This window comes from Salvelinus alpinus, chromosome 19, assembly GCF_045679555.1.
Source record: "Salvelinus alpinus chromosome 19, SLU_Salpinus.1, whole genome shotgun sequence".
In the NCBI taxonomy this organism is placed as follows: domain Eukaryota; kingdom Metazoa; phylum Chordata; class Actinopteri; order Salmoniformes; family Salmonidae; genus Salvelinus; species Salvelinus alpinus.
Window position 1 is genome coordinate 46,160,312 of NC_092104.1, and position 19,236 is coordinate 46,179,547.

The 19,236-nt window shown below is 40.6% G+C and overlaps 1 protein-coding gene across 3 annotated transcripts; it reads right to left on the reverse strand.

Moving 5' to 3' along the window:
* Window positions 1–3,161: 3,161 nt before the first annotated feature.
* On the reverse strand, window positions 3,162–18,893 carry LOC139545724 (noelin-like). 3 transcript variants are annotated; one of them, XM_071353798.1, is made up of 6 exons: window positions 18,450–18,892; window positions 14,408–14,557; window positions 12,195–12,350; window positions 10,951–11,170; window positions 8,710–8,816; window positions 3,162–7,711 (listed from the first exon to the last, which is right to left on the reverse strand). In XM_071353798.1, the coding sequence occupies exons 1-6, from the start codon at window positions 18,513–18,515 to the stop codon at window positions 7,034–7,036; spliced, it is 1,377 nt and encodes a 458-aa protein (XP_071209899.1). In that variant the 5' UTR covers window positions 18,516–18,892; the 3' UTR covers window positions 3,162–7,033. The 3 variants fall into 3 exon arrangements, with proteins under 3 accessions (XP_071209899.1, XP_071209898.1, XP_071209900.1); XM_071353797.1 differs by lacking the exon at window positions 18,450–18,892 and adding an exon at window positions 15,996–16,559; XM_071353799.1 differs by lacking the exons at window positions 3,162–7,711; window positions 8,710–8,816; window positions 10,951–11,170 and adding an exon at window positions 11,359–11,719 and having other exon boundaries at window positions 18,450–18,893.
* Between the last annotated feature and the right edge of the window lie 343 nt (window positions 18,894–19,236).

A 19,236-nucleotide genomic window follows, 5' to 3' on the forward strand; every position in this document is an offset into this window, starting at 1 on the left:
TAAAAATGCATTGGGTTGTCTTATGTTAGAAAATGAATGATTTGTATGTGACTGCTAATTAAAGATGCATGCCAACATTTAGTGCAGCCAAATATCAACATTTGTTACTTCAGTGTCTGAAGTCCCATGTCACTTATTGCATGATGTTTACACATACAAGGAGCAAAGAGTTTAAAAGAGAAACATTCTTTAGATGCCAACTCCATGTTTAGAATCCCAAGAGAAGTGGTGGCCTACAGAGGTATATGTTCTCTATTGTCACGCATGACATTTGTTACATGTTGCTGCAGGAGCTTTCACGGCTATTAAGAAGATTAAGCGCCGGCTTCAGCAGCTCATACAGTACTTCTTCTACGAGAATCCTTAGCATCCTGCCTGCGTCGGCATGTCTTTGGAGTCTTTGTGCTTTGACTCACAAGACATCAACAGCGCAGCTCTTTACTGTACTGTACATCATCATTGGAACTTTCTTGAGATTTTCACTCAAACCCTTTATAGATATCATACGAGCACAGACATTTTCACATGTACAGTAAAAGCCTGAACAGGAGATTGCCTAGGCGTTTCAGTCCTCACACTGTGTTGGAAATATAACATCAATGTGACACCAACAAATTCTGCATAAGACACAATCCCCCCCCTGTTTTGCATCACACACACCCCCCAAGCAGTTATAATAATATGTTATGGTCTTTCAGGGAAGCCATGACATTGACTGTGAATTCCGTGGGAATTTGCTTGGAGCTCCTTTGTTAGTGGCTAGAGGACTTACTTCTTATTTTGTTCTTGTCTCTTGGAGCAGGTTTAGCCTCTCCCCCCCCCCCCCCCCCCCCTTCAAAGCCAACACAGGGGGATTTGTGGACGAGGTAAAAATAGACAGAGCAGATGCTCTTTTTTTCTGGAAGCCATTATCAGTAGTATCTGAGGTGTGGCTCCGGAGACTGGCACAGAGATATGGTTTAACACTTTACCACATTGACAAAGAGCAAGGTGATAGCTGAAGGATGACTGAAGTGTTGGAGAAAGTACACACGTGGCAGAATAGAGTTGAGAAATAAAAGCAGGAGAACATTTCAACTGAACTAGTGTGCATAACTTAAAATGGAATGTTTCAGATGACACATACGGTATATATGCATTTATAAGTTATACGTAAATTGATAGGAATTTAACATTTAGGATATTAGACTTTGAAATTCTGGGTAGATATTCACTCTGTATTACAGACTTATGGTTTGTGCTGACCTTCTTCTCTGCGTAACTCTTTCAAATACACCATATTGTAGAATAGAATATGATATGTCATCTCCAAACAACAGTAACCCTTTACTTGAAGGGGATATACTGTACATCAGGCATTGATAACATCTTTGTATCGTATGTCATCTCTATTCACACATACGTAGTGTTGCAGGAGAACGTTCTTGCAATGCAGGACATTTAAAACTTGTGGTGTATTTTAAGTTAAAAAGGCTTCTGAAGTTTGTAATTTCCACTTTGAAATTTCAGACTTGATTTTCCCTTACGAGAAATGTATCAGCCCCTACAGAAATGTCCATTAATTGTAATCCACATAATAGTTAACATTTCCTGTTGCTGCAGGATTATTTTCCTGCTGTAGCAAACCGGCTCAAATTAAGATCCTACATCTGTCACATCGTTACTGATTATATGAACGCCTAATGTAGATGTTTATTTACACTGTGGGCAATCTGACAATCTGATATGTCGATAGCAGAATCAATTTCAAATTGAATTCTAGAAATACACAGATGCAAGACTTAATCCTATTGACACATATTTTACATTGGATTGGGATTGATTTGAAGCCTAGAGAAGGATGAATGGTTTTCATTTGTATAATCACAAGTGACCGGACTGCAGAATACAACGTTGAACGTCTCTGTCTCTGAAGGGAAAGACCTTTGTAGGCCTGCTGTGGTTATTGTGAATGCACCACCTGTGCTGATGTAATTACTCAGAACTAAATGACTAGAACACTGTCAATAGGACACTCACAAGGTGTAAGGATATCCCTTTAAAATCCATGTGTAACAGGGGGACCAAATGTTGGGTAGATTGTACCATATTACTAAGAACATTTCAAAGGAAACAGTGATTGATGATTTGTTTCCATCTTAAATGTTGGTTCATTGCGTTAAACGGTGCATACAACACCTTTACAGGCATAAAAGGGATGTGAGAGATATCTGAGAAAGCAATCCATCAAAAAATCGACTGAGAATCGGATTGATTCTCTCTGTGGGGAAGCGTCAAATTCAAGTGCATCCCACACCACACTCTGCACTATGTTATTAAATCATAACTGCTACCACAGGATAGGATATGTAGTGGCCACAAGCCAGAATATGAGGATGTGGTTTAGTACAGTACTGTACAGTACAGCACATTTAGAATAGCCTGTTGGAGTTCAATCAGCATGCAGTAGCTAAAGAATGAGTACAATGATTATATTCAGAAGGATTATAGCATCACAGTATTCCTCCTAGAGAAGGAGATGATTGCACTGAATTCATGGAGCATCAGGAATAATACTGTACTAACCACAGTGGGCTGCCTCCGTCAAGATTAACATCTTACATCAGATTCTTCATTCCCATATGGTGTGCAACAACTTGGAGCTGGAGATTCTGGTATGTGATGTCTTCTTTTATAGGCCTTGTTGCTTCTGCATTGTTCATCATCATTATTGTCAGAGCGAAACCAATCATTTTCTCAGCGTTGGGAGAAGTGTAGAGAGCTAATTAAGTGTGTTGTGTTCGGTGGCTGAAGCTCAGTCAGCGATGTACGGCGCCGTATCCAGACCAGCTGTTCCGTGCTGCCAGAGGGAAGAGGTTATTACAGTGTACCTCTGTTGCCATGGAGAGGGAATGGTGGATCCAGATGAGCAACAATAGCGAAATGACTTTAATGTGCTTTCTTTCCTCTCCTTTCATGTTCTGGGTTGTACTGCGTTTTCGTGTCCTATGCTCCATTGACCAAACAGTTGCATTCGTCGTTTGGATAATGCGATGAGATTTGAAGCACTTATTTCAAAATCTGTGAGACAAAAAAAATCTGCATTTTACAGATGCATTGCAGAAATGGGTTTGATTGAGGAAAGTCATCTTATTCAGAAGTTTATTTTCTAGGACAAAGAGTCAATTGTAGAACAAAGCTCATGTTTATTAATATGAATGTTATTGCAGATACATACGCAAGCTCAACAGAACAAGATGTCACAATTTATCACTCTAAGAAACAGACAGTAGATTTGTGATGTCAAATAAAAAAAATTGCCAATGGATACTTCACTGGCTCATAGATACATTGTTTGCACATTCTCGTGATCGTTACAGTGTCGTTTTTTTTTGCCTGACAGATATACGAGCTGGTCAAATTCTTTCGATACAATACAATCTACAAAGACAGGCTATCACAGCAAATATCAATACCAACAATAATAACATACTGTATATCAACCCCAATGACAATAAGAAAGTAAAAAGCCTGCCTCCTAGCAATGCTAAACTAGTCTCCTGTACAACAGCGTCATAATATTGCAAAATACATCCAGAGAAGGGAACCATTTCGATTGGTAAAAATGCCCATGCAAAAAGAAGATAGAAAAGAGAAAATACACATCACAAAGAAACATTAATGAAACAGGATGCTTCCAACAGTCTTTGCCTTAACTGTCTGTAGTCGGTGTTCCCAGATATACGGTATTGTCATTGACTAGATTCTTTACACTGTGCTCCATTGGGCCTCATTTATCAATCATACTCAGATCCTACAATGTACGTACCGGTGATCCCATGCAAATGAGTGGTTGTGTTGTATTGGTTCCTGAGAGGACGTATTGCGCAGGAAAGACAGAATACTTTGAGATGTGTTATGAGGTGTCATTACACCTGTTCCAAATAGATATTTTGCTACCAACACATGGGGATATGGGTTAATATTGATATAAATAAGAAACATGGCTCTGCGTTACAATGATCACTACAGTAGTCTCCACCTTTAAAAATGCAGGAATCGAGTTCCATGGGAAATGGCTGCTACATTTGACAATCTTTACTATCTGATCCAGTAATTATAATTACCGAATAAATTCACTCTAGTACATAAATGTATTGTTATATAGAGCTTTTACAGATGTTTAGCGCACTTCAGAATGTAAAGGGGGGAAACGTGACCTCAGCCACCACCAATGAGTAGCACCCACCTGGGGAAAGTGGTCATGATTGTGTGTTGTGTCCCACAGTTTGGTTTAATATAGGTCGATAAACAAGGCCCAGGATTTCATATCTCTTCAGCTTCTAGAGTAATTCAATTCTACACTACGATACAGTAGGCTGCACTATTTCTCTGTGATGAAAGAAGTTAAGAGTGGGTAATTCCATAAAAACACAATCATTCTAAGACTTTTGAAGTCATCTAAATCAAAAAAGGCATTACCTTTTCGGTACCTGTTCTTACATTCTGTTTCTATACCTTCTACACATTATATATACAGTGGGGAGAACAAGTATTTGATACACTGCCGATTTTGCAGGTTTTCCTACTTACAAAGCATGTAGAGGTCTGTAATTTCTATCATGGGTACACTTCAACTATGAGAGACGGAATCTAAAACAAAAATCCAGAAAATCACATTGTATGATTTTTAAGTAATTAATTTGCATTTTATTGCATGACATAAGTATTTGATACATCAGAAAAGCAGATCTTAATATTTGGTACAGAAACCTTTGTTTGCAATTACAGAGATCATACGTTTCCTGTAGTTCTTGACCAGGTTTGCACACACTGCAGCAGGGATTTTGGCCCACTCCTCCATACAGATCTTCTCCAGATCCTTCAGGTTTCGGGGCTGTCGCTGGGCAATACGGACTTTCAGCTCCCTCCAAAGATTTTCTATTGGGTTCAGGTCTGGAGACTGGCTAGGCCACTCCAGGACCTTGAGATGCTTCTTACGGCGCCATTCCTTAGTTGCCCTGGCTGTGTGTTTCGGGTCGTTGTCATGCTGGAAGACCCAGCCACGACCCATCTTCAATGCTCTTACTGAGGGAAGGAGGTTGTTGGCCAAGATCTCGCGATATATGGCCCCATCCATCCTCCCCTCAATACGGTGCAGTCGTCCTGTCCCCTTTGCAGAAAAGCATCCCCAAAGAATGATGTTTCCACCTCCATGCTTCACGGTTGGGATGGTGTTCTTGGGGTTGTACTCATCCTTCTTCTTCCTCCAAACACGGCGAGTGGAGTTTAGACCAAAAAGCTCTATTTTTGTCTCATCAGACCACATGACCTTCTCCCTTTCCTCCTCTGGATCATCCAGATGGTCATTGGCAAACTTCAGACGGGCCTGGACATGCGCTGGCTTGAGCAGGTGGACCTTGCGTGCGCTGCAGGATTTTAATCCATGACGGCGTAGTGTGTTACTAATGGTTTTCTTTGAGACTGTGGTCCCAGCTCTCTTCAGGTCATTGACCAGGTCCTGCCGTGTAGTTCTGGGCTGATAACTCACCTTCCTCATGATCATTGATGCCCCACGAGGTGAGATCTTGCATGGAGCCCCAGACCGAGGGTGATTGACCGTCATCTTGAACTTCTTCCATTTTCTAATAATTGCGCCAACAGTTGTTGCCTTCTCACCAAGCTGCTTGCCTATTGTCCTGTAGCCCATCCCAGCCTGTTGCATGTCTACAATTTTATCCCTGATGTCCTTATACAGCTCTCTGGTCTTGGCCATTGTGGAGAGGTTGGAGTCTGTTTGATTGAGTGTGTGGACAGGTGTCTTTTATACAGGTAACGAGTTCAAACAGGTGCAGTTAATACAGGTAATGAGTGGAGAACAGGAGGGCTTCTTAAATAAAAACTAACAGGTTTGTGAGAGCCGGAATTCTTACTGGTTGGTAGGTGATCAAATACTTATGTCATGCAATAAAATGCAAATTAATTACTTAAAAATCATACAATGTGATTTTCTGGATTTTTGTTTTAGATTCCGTCTCTCACAGTTGAAGTGTACCTATGATAAAAATTACAGACCTCTACATGCTTTGTAAGTAGGAAAACCTGCAAAATCGGCAGTGTATCAAATACTTGTTCTCCCCACTGTATATCATGATGTACTTTATATCTTGTTACTGAGTAACATACAGGATACGTCTCTACTTCCACAGTACTCTACCCTGCACCTTAGAGACTACAGCCCCTATGTACATACAGTCATTGAACACTGGTCACTTTAATAATGTTTACATACTGTTCTACCCACTTTATATGTATATACTGTATTCTAGTCATGGCTCATCCTATATACATTTTTTCTAATCATATACTGCCCGTACTGTCTTTAGACACCATTATATGTATATATATTTATATTCCGATCTCTGACATTGCTCGTTCTAATGTTTCTTAATTTCTTAATGTATTTAAATGTTTCTGGATTATGTGTGTATATTTTTTTTTATTGCTAAGTATTACTACACTGTTGGCGTTACACAGCGTTTCCCAAACTCAAGTCCTCTGGACCCCAAGAGATGCACGTTTAGTTTTTTTCCCTAACACTACACCATCTGATTCAAATGATCAAATCTGATGATTAGTTGATTATTCTAATCAGTTTTGTAGTGCTAGGGCAAAAACCAAAATGTGTACCCCTTGGGGTCCCGAGGACCTAGTTTGTGAAACCCTGAGCTAGAAGCACTTATTATTTCGCTGCGCCTGCGATTACGTCTGCAAATCTGCGTACATTTCCAATAAACTTTGATTTGAGTTACATATCTCCCCTACTTTGAAAAATCTGTGGACCAGACCTGTGTTCAAATTCAGTTGATCTAGCCAAGGTTGATTGAGCTTGCCTGGTGCAATGGAACCAATATAACTGTTGCAAAACTACAAACTCCGTCCATCTTGCACTCCAAGCAGGCTAAAGCAAATGCAAAAAATATTTGAACGTTATCAAATAGTATTTGAACCCAGGTCTGCCGTAGAGTGAGAAGGTCACAGCATGGCTAGCTATCTACTGCTCCTGCTCTGAGCGAATGACGTGGAACAAGGTGACATTGTACAGCACCTGGTGACCATTATTCCACGCGTACAGCGCTCTGTCTTTAGGGTTATAGTCCAGCATGGAGATGTGAGAGTACTTATTCTGGAACGGTATGTCAATGTACTCGTAGGTGGACGAGTTGGTGCTGAAGGCATAGTACACCTTGGTCCCACCGGAGTAGCCATTGGTGACATACAGCGTACCACAGATCATGAAGGCCTCTCCTGCGCTCCTCTTGGGGTGATTGGTGGTCCAGCTCTTGACGATCTGCAGGGTGTTGGGGTTCAGTTTGCTGATGACAATGTTCCCCGCGTTCTGATTGGTGGCATAGACGGCCCAGAGCCCGCCTTCATCCACCATGAGGTCGATGTCCGAGTGGCCTCCCCAGGAGTAGTGGTACATGTTGTTGTAGCCGGCGTAGTCCAGCTGACGTGACTTGCTGATGACGGAGGTCTTGAAGTCAAACTTGATGATTGTGTGGCTCTGGAACTTGTTGAAGTAGATGGAGCCGTTGTAGACCACCTGACCCGTGCCCGACCACGGGTGAGGGAGGCGGTGAGACGTGAAGTTGTCGGAATTCATAAAGTCGTAGATGGACATGTACTCCCGCACAAATCGGTTGTTGTGGTAGCCGTCCATGTACCACACCTGGATAGGAATACAAGAGCATTAAAGATTTGTCAATCTCAGGTACAGTGTGTTATTGTCAAATGTTCTTCTAAAACCATCCTGTAATATCAAATCATGGAGCGCTTGTGGTCTTTCTGCTCTAACCCTGAGATTAAATGAAGGATATCAAAGGTTTCCCAGACAGACTTTCTCTACAAAGCCAGGGCTTCGACCCTCATCAATCATTGAGAGCCAGTGCGGATGACTCAATTTATCTCTGATCTCTCAGATTTGCAGTGTTGCAGTTCTTGACACAAACCGGTGGGCCTGGCACCTACTACCATACCCCATTCAAAGGCACTTAAATCTTTTGTCTTGCCCATTCAGACTCTGAATGGCACACCATCCATGTCTCAATTGTCTCAAGGCTTAAGACAATCCTCCTTTAACCTGTCTCCTCCCCTGCACCTACACTGATTGAAGTGGCTTTAACAAGTGACATCATTAAGGGATCATAGCTTTCACCTGGATTCATGGGAAGAATGAATGTCAGTGGTATTCCATAACGAACACAAGAATAAAAGTTCTGCATGATAACGAGTGATATTTCAGTATGTGCAACACATTCAAAAATGTAAAAAAAAACGTTCATCCAATCCTGGGATTCATCTCTTATCAGACATAAGGTATACATAATATCAGACACCACTTATCCCTAGAATGACTTATCTTACTGCAATGACACCCCAGAGATGTAAATACCTCCCATTGTTGTGGTGCCGGTGAGCTAATCCCAGACAGTGAGGCATGAAAACACATTACTGAAGTTCCAATGGGATCCATTTTGGTGAAAACTTGAGTAATTGGGTAATTCAAACTTGATTTATGCTACATTGCTAGCTAACATCTTACATCTGATATTTTATCTTTCCTGAGGTTCCTCACAATTGCATAATTAACAAAACATGTTCTAGCTGACTCTGTTTTATGTTTATACTGTATAATAAATATGATAGGTATTGCAGAAGCAGACCTACCCTAGTGTCATCCTCAGGTGCCAGGGGGTCAGTCATCCAGGATCCAAACCTTGATCCAGACGTCTTAATTGTGATTGGATCGCTGATTCCTGTCAGCTTCCCACATGCTGCAAGAGCCAAAGACACAATGAAGATACTGCATTTATCTCTGTACTATCAATGCTGTCTATAGGTTGGAAAACAGTGTGTGTGTGTGTGTGTGTGTGTGTGTGTGTGTGTGTGTGTGTGTGTGTGTGTGTGTGTGTGTGTGTGTGTGTGTGTGTGTGTGTGTGTGTGTGTGTGTGTGTGTGTGTGTGTGTGTGTGTGTGTGTGTCTGCATAGGTCAGTGACCTTGATGTACCAACTATACTTGATATAAAATTATGTTGAAAATCACATTTTCAATATGACTTGTTTACGATGACAAATCCAGCTTTAGTATTGCATCCTAGTGATCAGTTCAGTGATTTCTTCAGGTTTTGACATTCGTGTTTCAGCTGAAGGGCTCTCTAGCAAGAACTGTGTCGATACTGTATACATGTGTATGCCCGAATCTAGTCCTCCTGCAATCTATTTCTCTGCCTCAGAATCAACGTTGGCTCACTAACTTTGGGTTTTTGGTCTCTGTACAACAGTATCGTTTCAATAGCATAGATAAATGATAACTATGAATAATGGAAACATACTTTTCTGTTTTTACATAAATCACACACTCAATTCACACTCACACCTCCCCCTCACTTCACATCCAGAAAAAAGTAGCAGCCCCCATTCTTCTTAGATAGTGTTCCGTACTATGTAACTCTTGCCATCTCCCATTGCTATAGTACTTGGAAAGTTAAAGCTGAGCACTTGAAACCAAAATGGATAATCCTCTCATATTGGAGTGAGACATTCTTACATTTCTAGGAATTTGCCAGTACATTAGCTATTCTCCCTCCCTACAGGGTCTATGTATTCCTATTGGTACACTCAGCATCCTAACAGTCAATGCTACCAACAGTGCATGCAGCTGGCTTGATAATGGAATCATATAGTTGCGCGAAGGAAACTGACTTCAATGCATGTTGTCTTCCCTCGGTCTCATTCCTTACCAGTGTATTTCCTCTACATTTTACCTCCTAATGTTTTTTTTAAACATGCATTTTGTACCATTCATTGATTTGTTCAGCCTTTCATCTACAGATGTAGGATCTTAATTTGATCACCCTGTCGCAGAATAACTTTCCGGCAAAAACATTGTTGTGTATTTGATGTTTACAAAGGCTTCTGAAGTTTGTAATTTCCTGTTTGTAACAACCAAATTTCCACTTTGAAGTTTCAGACATGATATTCCCTTACCAAAAATGTATCAACCCCTACAAAAATGTAAATTAATTGTAATCCATATAATAATTAAAATGTCTTGTTGCTGCAGGATTATTTTCCCGCTGTAGCAAACTGTCTCAAATTAAGATCCTACATCTGTACTTTCAGCCTTTCACTTATTTCTGACATCAATCAAAGAAATATGGTGACAGGCAGGCTTTGTATCTATATTCCTTCCTGTGAACAACCCATGCAACAAGGAGATTACTGAAATAAGTAATCTGTCAGTTGTTATATCCTGTCACTATTTTTTAGATGACTTCCGCTACAATGGTGTGTAGCTTTTACTCAAGAAGTGGACATAATCTCATTAGCTCATTTCTGGCACGCATAACATGATGTGCTCGTGATGTAATTTTGACTAAATAGGATTACATCAGCAAAAAGTAACTCAAATCACCCGTTAACAACTCTAAATCCTAACATGTTTAAATAGTGTCTAACTTGACATACTGTATGAGGACAATCTCTTTTTTTCATCAACAATATTGTTAAGCATTGATGCATTGATTTGTGTGTATGAGGTAGTCGTTGTGAATTTGTTCGATTACTTGTTAGATATTACCGCACTGTCGGAACTAGAAGCACAAGCATTTCACTACACTCGCATTAACATCTGCTAACCATGTGTATGTGACCAATAACACTTGATTTGCAGTAGACATGTAAGTACATGTAGGAGTATGAATAGGAATAGGTGTAGTCAAGGCATCTTTGATTCCCTAACATGAGAGAATATCTGAGTATGTTAAAGCTGAAATACTGTAGGGGTAGAACATGTAGGTGTGGTGGATAGATAGAGATCTGCTGGTGTGAGACGAATAACTACTGTAGATCTGATTGGCCCCTTGCACAAGGAAGCAAACGGGGTGTTTCGGTGTTATCTGAGCCTACCTAATTTTTGCATGCACGCACGAAGCCTCTCTTCAAGATTTGACACTCTGTTTTGCAGCTCCTCGTAGTCATAGGTTCCAATCTCCTCCTGGAGTTCATTTAGCACAGACGTCAGATTCTGGATTTCCTCTTTAAACTTCAATACCAATTTTGCATCAGCTTTGTACTCCTCCAACACTGGTATCAATGGCCTAAGTTCCTCCATTTTCGCTTTTATTGCCTGAAAGGTTAAAATAGGCTTGGTTCAGTGTTATGCGAGCAAATGGGTGTGCCACACCTGTCTTGCCCTACTCTGGCTGTCTCCCTATGGTGAGTGCAGAGTGGACCTAACACATTCAACAGTATCATGAGCGGATGTGACATCATCACAAACATAAGCAGCATGAAACAAGTCCTCGGCACACCAAAAACAATTGGGAAAATATTTTATTTTCACCTTTTAAAATGCAACATCTTAGGGTTACATGCTTTCATGTCACATACAGCGTTTCCGTTAGTTTTCTCTGTGGTAACCGAGTATGCATCTACTAAACTAAACGAGATATGGAATTAAATAAAAATGTCATGAAAATAATAAATAACTGAGCAAAATCTATTCATGGAATGCATCTACAGTAACATGCAGAAATGCAAAGAGCAGTGAAGGTCGGAGGCTATATTTCAAATAGAACGCATGGTGCAAATAGTCATTGGTCAAGTTCAGGGATAGAACACTGGGATTGAACTGCCTCTTCAGTCTCTGCAGCTTTATAATTTCCTAAAGTTAGCCCTGCAAGCAAAAAAAAAATGAGATACTGTTGAGTGTCGAATAATCTAACTCACTAGCCTATCTAATATACACACACAAAACGTGCAAGGGTCATCACTCCCAGGGATGTTCATGACAGAACATAGCATAAACATAGCATTGGTGAGGATAGATGGGGAGCACACACACACAAACACACACACAAACATAAACGTCATCAGAATAGTTGATGACATTTATTTTTATTTCCAGGGACGAGCATTTAGGTGTAAGGGTTTCATTTACACCAGAGGCTGTATGTATCACGCTTCCCAGAGTAGTAGTGCTGATCTAGGATCACTTTTAGGCCTTTATGAATAAGATTATATAAACAGGAAGGACCTGGTCCAACATCAGCACTTCTATTCTGAGACGCTTGATAAATATGGACCCATAACTCCACTTAGAGGACATCTCTTTGTACAATGTTGTCTATGTAAGAGCAATGTTGACATACCTTATATTGCCTGTCAATGTTCTGCTTGTGGTTCTCCTCCACCTGTTTAAACTTGGTCTCCAGACCTTTCAGCTGGACCTCCATTCTCTCCACGTATTGCAGGTCTCTCTGGGTCCGCTGGTCCAGCACCTGGATAGACTGGGTCATATTCTGGACCTAACACATAGGAAACAATACAAAAAAATAAAGACAATAAAGACCTAAATTCAGCCCCAAATATATTAGGAATCCTTGTTTTACCTGGGTTTGCATTTAGTGTTTTAGGGTCTTCCCAACAAAAAATGTTGGTGCATTGCACAATTAATTGTAGATATGCTATGGATGATTGACTGCAAAAAGTGTCACTGTTATCTCTAATGTGCCTAGCCAGACATTACAGCGATTCAAGTGCTCAACAGCAACATACTGTTATGTGTACTTGAAGAGCAAGCGAATCAGAAAGATCTACATCCGGGATAAGGCTGGGGGGGTGCTAACATGGACTACCGGTTATTCCCCATCAAGGTGCCACATTTGTGCAACACCTGGCCTCCAAACCTATCTACTGTATAAGACAATGTCAGATCATACACTACCGTTCAAAAGTTTTTGGTCACTTGGAAAGGTCCTTGTTTTTGAAAGAAAAGCACATTTTTTGTCCATTAAAATAACATCAAAATGATCAGAAATACTGTGTAGGCATTGTTAATGTTGTAAATGACTATTGTAGCTGGAAACGGCAGATTTTTTAAGGAATATCTACATAGGCGTATAGAGGTCCATTATCAGCAACCATCACTCCTGTGTTCCAACGGCATGTTGTGTTAGCTAATCCAAGTTTATCATTTTAAAAGGATAATTGATCATTAGAAAACCCTTTTGCAATTATGTTAGCACAGCTGAAAACTGTTGTTCTGATTAAAAAAGTAATACAACTGGCCTTCTTTACACTAGTTGAGTATCTGAAGCATCAGCATTTGTGGGTTCGATTACAGGCCCAAAATGGCCAGAAACAAAGACCTTTTTTCTGAAACTCGTCAGTCTATTCTTGTTCTGAGAAATGAAGGCTTCCATGCGAGAAATTGCCAAGAAACTGAAGATCTGGTACAATGCTGTGTACTACTCCCTTCGCAGAACAGCGCAAACTGTCTCTAACCAGAATAGAAAGAGGAGTGGGAGGCCCCGGTGCACAACTGAGCAAGAGGACAAGTACATTAGAGTGTCTAGTTTGAGAAACAGACGCCTCACAAGAACTCTGCCTAGAAGGCCAGCATCCCAGTCGCCTCTTCACTGTTGACGTTGAGACGGGTTTTTTGCGGGTACTATTTAATGAATCTGCCAGTTGGGGACTTGTGAGGCGTCTGTTTCTCAAACTAGACACGCTAATGTACTTGTCCTCTTGCTCAGTTGTGCACCGGGGCCTCCACTCCTCTTTATATTCTGGTTAGAGAGAGTTTGCGCTGTTCTGTGAAGGGAGTAGTACACAGCGTTGTATGAGATCTTCAGTTTCTTGGCAATTTCTCACATGGAATAGCCTTCATTTCTCAGAACAAGAATAGACTGATCTGTTTCAGAAGAAAAGTCTTTGTTTCTGGCCATTTTGTAATCGAACCCACAAATGCTGATGCTCCAGATACTCAACTAGTGTAAAGAAGGTTACTTTTTTATCAGGACAACAGTTTTCAGCTGTGCTAACATAATTGCAAAAGGGTTTTCTAATGATCAATTAGCCTTTTAAAATAACAAACTTGGATTAGCTAACACAATGTGCCATTGGAACACAGGAGTGATGGTTGCTGATAATGGGCCTCGGTAGGCCTATGTAGGTATTCTATTAAAAAATCTTCTGTTTCCAGCTACAATAGTCATTTACAACATTAACAATGTCTACACTGTATTTCTGATCAAGTTGATGTTATTTTAATGGACAAAAAATGTGCTTTTCTTTCAAAAACAAGGACATTTCTAAGTGACCCCAAACTTTTGAACGGTAGTGTATGAAATGATGATGATGGGAAATTAATATCGGCAAAATCCTGCAGGGTGAACTGAATTGCTATTCTCAAGGAACCATACAAGTGAGTGACTCCTGTCCTCTGTCCATAGGCTATTACTACTGAAAAGAAGATGTCATGGTATTGGTGGTGCAACTGGTGAATGGTGTTTGTTCTAGTGGAACTCTGATAACAGGAGGTAATGGGTACAGTAGTACGTCATGCTACATGGGTGGTTACTTTTTCTAGCAGCTGCCGGAGCTGTTTGGTCCTGGCGTCCCGCGAGCACATGGTCTGTTGAGGTGCCACCACCGTGCAGACACAGCGACCCTCTGTGTCCTGGGCTGAGCTGTACACCTGCCATGACTCCTCAGGGTTGGCTGGCAGCACCTACGAGAGAGACACACAGACAGGGAGAGAGATGATAAGACAGACAGACAGACAGACAAGGACGGGGCCAGACAGGGAGAGAGACAGAGATTCATGGAAAAGGGTTATTCGTGTAATGATGGGATGTGACAGTATTTCCATTTTCATGCCATACTGTACTGGCACTGACATTTTTTCTTCTTCATATTGTCCTTTCCAGCACCGTTTCAGCAGCTGTGGAGGATGGTTTACCAGGCCAGTACAGTCCAGCTCGGTTTGGCTTGGCTTGGCAAGGCTCACCTTAGCTCAGTAGTTTAAGATACGCCACATCACTAGTAGCACCACATCACTACTCACTACTCATATCTAAAACACATTCGCTTACCAAACTATGTAATTACATTTTGGGAGGTTTGGACAAAAATCATGATCTCTGCAGAGAATTTGTGCTAGTTTGAAGTGGAATCATTTCACCACAGGGATTTACATAACCTTGTTCCAAGCTGATGGAGTATGATTACGTAAAATGGCATCGGTAGTTTTGAACCTTTGCAGTATGCTCCACCCTAATCTTCAACAATCAGACTGTCCACATTCTGAAGACAAAGGGGCTGGCAAAAGGATATTACAGCAAATTGAGGGAAACATCTTTGTAAATCTACTCAAATAGCCTTTGCTAGATTGTGATAATATTAAGTCATAGTCTAGTACTTGTAACGGTTTAACATGATTTAATCTGTGCCGTTACATTTTCAACCCTCCAATAAAGTCATGAGGTAGAGTCATTCAATAAAACAGTCATTGCCTATTTAACAACATGCCTTCACAGTAATAATTTGATACAGAGGCTGGTTGAAATGTGGATTGGTTTAAGTTGAACCACTACATGAACCCAGAGCAATATAGATATGAATAGAAATATGGCTCTAGATGTACCCTGGCAATTAGTGACACGCAGTGTATTATGCTAAGATCCATTATGTATATCATATGCCACATTAGCTGTTAGTATATAGCATGTAGCCTAACGTTGCTCTTTATATTAAAATACATTAGGTCACAGTTTTAGAAATGTTATTATTGTTCATCATTGGACCACATTACCACACTTATTTACAGTATATCAAGTTCATCCATTTAGCAAAGAATATGTGAAAGTTGTTGTATGGCCTACGCTAAGGTTAACAAGAATAGTAACATAATTATTAACAGTTTATTATATGTACATGGATAGGCCTACTCGTTTGGCAATAGTCACTACATTAAAGTTTCCTCTCTTTTGATGCACAACCAACAGCAGCTTTTTTTCTTTCAATTAACAACCAACATGATCAATTATAGGCATACTAATAATTTTTTTAAACTATTTTTATTCGTGCTATTGGCACAAATGTAAACGCGTAATTTGTCCTCAGTAGGGTACATGATTCTAATGGTTCCTGAATTAGCTGTCACTCACGCCTGTACTCCGGTCTGCTTTCCCTCCTGACGCTACCAAGAGCTTGGTGGTGTTGAGTCCCACCAAGGACGGTAATGTCTGCGACATCCAGTTAGTGATCATAGCCATCGTGCTAAGCACCACTCCAATCTTAAGTAAAGGCACCGACATATCTGCGCTTTCTTCGTATTACCAAAATCTTCATTGTACACATTCCAGTGGGGAAATAACTAGGCAAATAACATTGCCAGTCATTTGATGCAACGGCATGGCTGCAACAGCGGACAGTCTGGGTTTGAACATGTTTGGATGACAGGTGGAGGTTCTGCTCTCTTCAAAGGCGACTGTGATGATGGGCCAATGCGGTTGTTTTAAATTGTGAATCCGTTCTCCCGCAATCACTCTCGAGTTTATAAAATGACGGAATTCAGTCGCCTCTCCCATTCGCTGGATACCCCCGCCCACCCAGCACGGATCGATAAATCCTCAGCTCAAGTCCGCGGTGCCACGCTTTCGAGCTTGCCACATCGAGACAGCATTATGCACCTTTCCACCTTCTATACCAAATACAAAAGAGTATCTTCATGTCAGGGAATACTACATGTAAATAACATGACTTCAGACTCTGAAGTCTATGTGTGATTTAATCAAGTTAAGCATGAAACCCCACAAAAGCAATTGAGACAAAACGAGCCCAAACGAACCTTAACAAAACGGCATTCTCAGACCGAATGCCTTAATTGTGTAGGTTACTTAATAACAGTGGCTGGATGACTCTCTATGGCGAGAAGAACTGGATTAGTCCAACCACATTGAAACCCATCAGCATCAACTATCGACAAGCGCTATAGAAAGAATGCAAGGTACAATCAAGTTTAATTTCCTCCAATAAAGATATGTAGGATATTGATATAGTCATTCACAGACAAAAACGACAAATCGTAATCTTGGAACATCTGATTAATCGTAGAGATTTTAAACAACATCAGACTGCACATCAGGCTTGTACAAAGTCCGTGGCGCAATAATGGCACATGCAGGCATAATATCTATCGCTGTCCATGGACTTGTTTTGCTTAACCAACCATGTGCAGGGATATCTAGGGACATTCCGCCACCTTGTCGTTACAAATGATATTGCACGCCCATTTGTAAGATACTGTGTAGCCTAGTAGTGACATAGCCTACCTGCCATACCAGCTTCAGGAATGTAAGTAAGAATGTCAATCTGTCATGACTATTTGAAAGCACCAAATGCCTGATTCAACTAATCCAGAGTTTGATGATCAGTTGATTAGTGTGTGATCAAGTGTGTTAGTGCTGGGCTAGAACAAAAGCTTGAACACCCTGTTGGTGTCCAAGACTGTCGGAAAAGTAGGTGGCATTATGGCAGCCAGGGGGAGGCGCTGTGTCACCATGGAGTGCAAAGCGTCTCTGAACAGAGAAACAATTATTTGAAAAGAAAATTGAGATTTTAAGAAGAACATGTTCATGCAGACCAGCATTACAAATGAATACCAGTTATTAATCATAGCTTTTAATCATAACAAAAATTCTCCGTTTATTTTTTATTTTTTCCCCATTTTAAATAGCAGTTTATCATTGCTGTGTTGAATAATTTTTGCTAGCAGCTGTCTGCCTGTAGGATCAATGTAAAGAGATTAGGCTATTCATGTTACAATTTGGGGTAGAATCAGGTTCATGCAATACTTGTTAAGCTTTCTTATGTAGCCTTTCCACTGACATACTAAACCAATAGGCCTACAATTCAGACTATATTAAACTGCAGTCACATGTTATTAGCGTGTTTAATAGATATTCTCAAAACAGCATTACTCGTCTATGTATGTAAAAGTGCCCTACTTCTGTCATTGTGAAATTAATAGTTGACTAATTTGATGGTTTTTTGCTCGCTGTCTATAGTATCACTTCTCACTTCTCCAAAATAAGTCTTCAGACATGCGGATATGGATAGTCACACCAAGAACCTCCTGAGTGGGATAGGGACTCCGCAATGGGCTGAAAGTTGAAAAAGATTTGCCCAGTCTCAGTTCAAAGTAGGCTCTCACTGCTAATGCCATGTGATTAACTTTCATTCAGTCGTTTTGCTCGCTGATTTCGACTTCGATGATCTCACACATACTTGGAATTAATATATAATTAGTTAGACGAATTGCATGTGAAACAACAATTTAAATATTCCAATGTAGACTAGATTATTTAATTGCTTGTTTAATTGTTGTTCTCGATCATCAGGATTAGATAGCATACAGTTTGTCTATAGAAATGCCTCGGTGGATGCGCATAAGCGCTTATGAAAAATTTCGGGGGATGAAATCTCTTTATTGTCTCTATATCATAATATATTTAAATCTCTAGGCCTACATCGTCTTTAAATAGGTCATCTGTAGGATAATTGGCAAATCATGGTTTGAATATCTTAAATGGGGAGTAAAATGGCGTTTATAAACCTACTTGGGTGAGTTCAGTGCCCATCAAGACGAGGAGGGTGAGACTCAGAAGCTTGCTTGTAGGCTGCATCTCTTGCCTCCGATAGCACCAGATCCAGTACTTTCACATGCAGATTGTCTTTTCCACTAAGGTCTTCTTCCTCTTATACGTGTCGTCTTGCAATCTTCGTTGCAGAGCTGAGCACTAAAATAAAGGTAAATAATAAATCTGGTGAGGTGCCGTCACTGCATGATGTTCAATGCATCTCAGTGCTTTGTGCTGAAGATCCTCTTCCCTATGCCCTCCTTCTGTCAGCCACCTCGCATGCGAAACATGGATAGAAAAAACATAAAGCTTTCTCAAATCACAACTCCAACAGCCTTTAGTCAAAAGTTGGCTCCGCAAAACAAGCAGAGGGGTGCACGAGCTAAATCACGACAATGCGGGAAGGAGCTAGCCGTGGGGATGAAACCGGATGTGACAGGACTGGAGTGGGAAAATCAATAATTATTTGGTGGGTTTGGCCATTAAATGGAGATGGGGTGCCGGGGCTCATAGGAGAAGAGAGAAGAGAATGGCGCTCATGGTTCGTAACCTGTAGAACTAGCCGACATGACAAAAAATTATATAGAACAAATGAAAGTATTATTATCATGTAGTAGCCAACATAATGATGGGTTTTGGGATCTGCTGAGATATATATAGTAGTAGTTGTAGGCCATAGCAACATTCCAGTATTGGTGTTTGCTACAGAATACTTCTGAAAATAATTTAGCATGAAGTCAAGGCATCCATCTAAAGCATAGGCTAC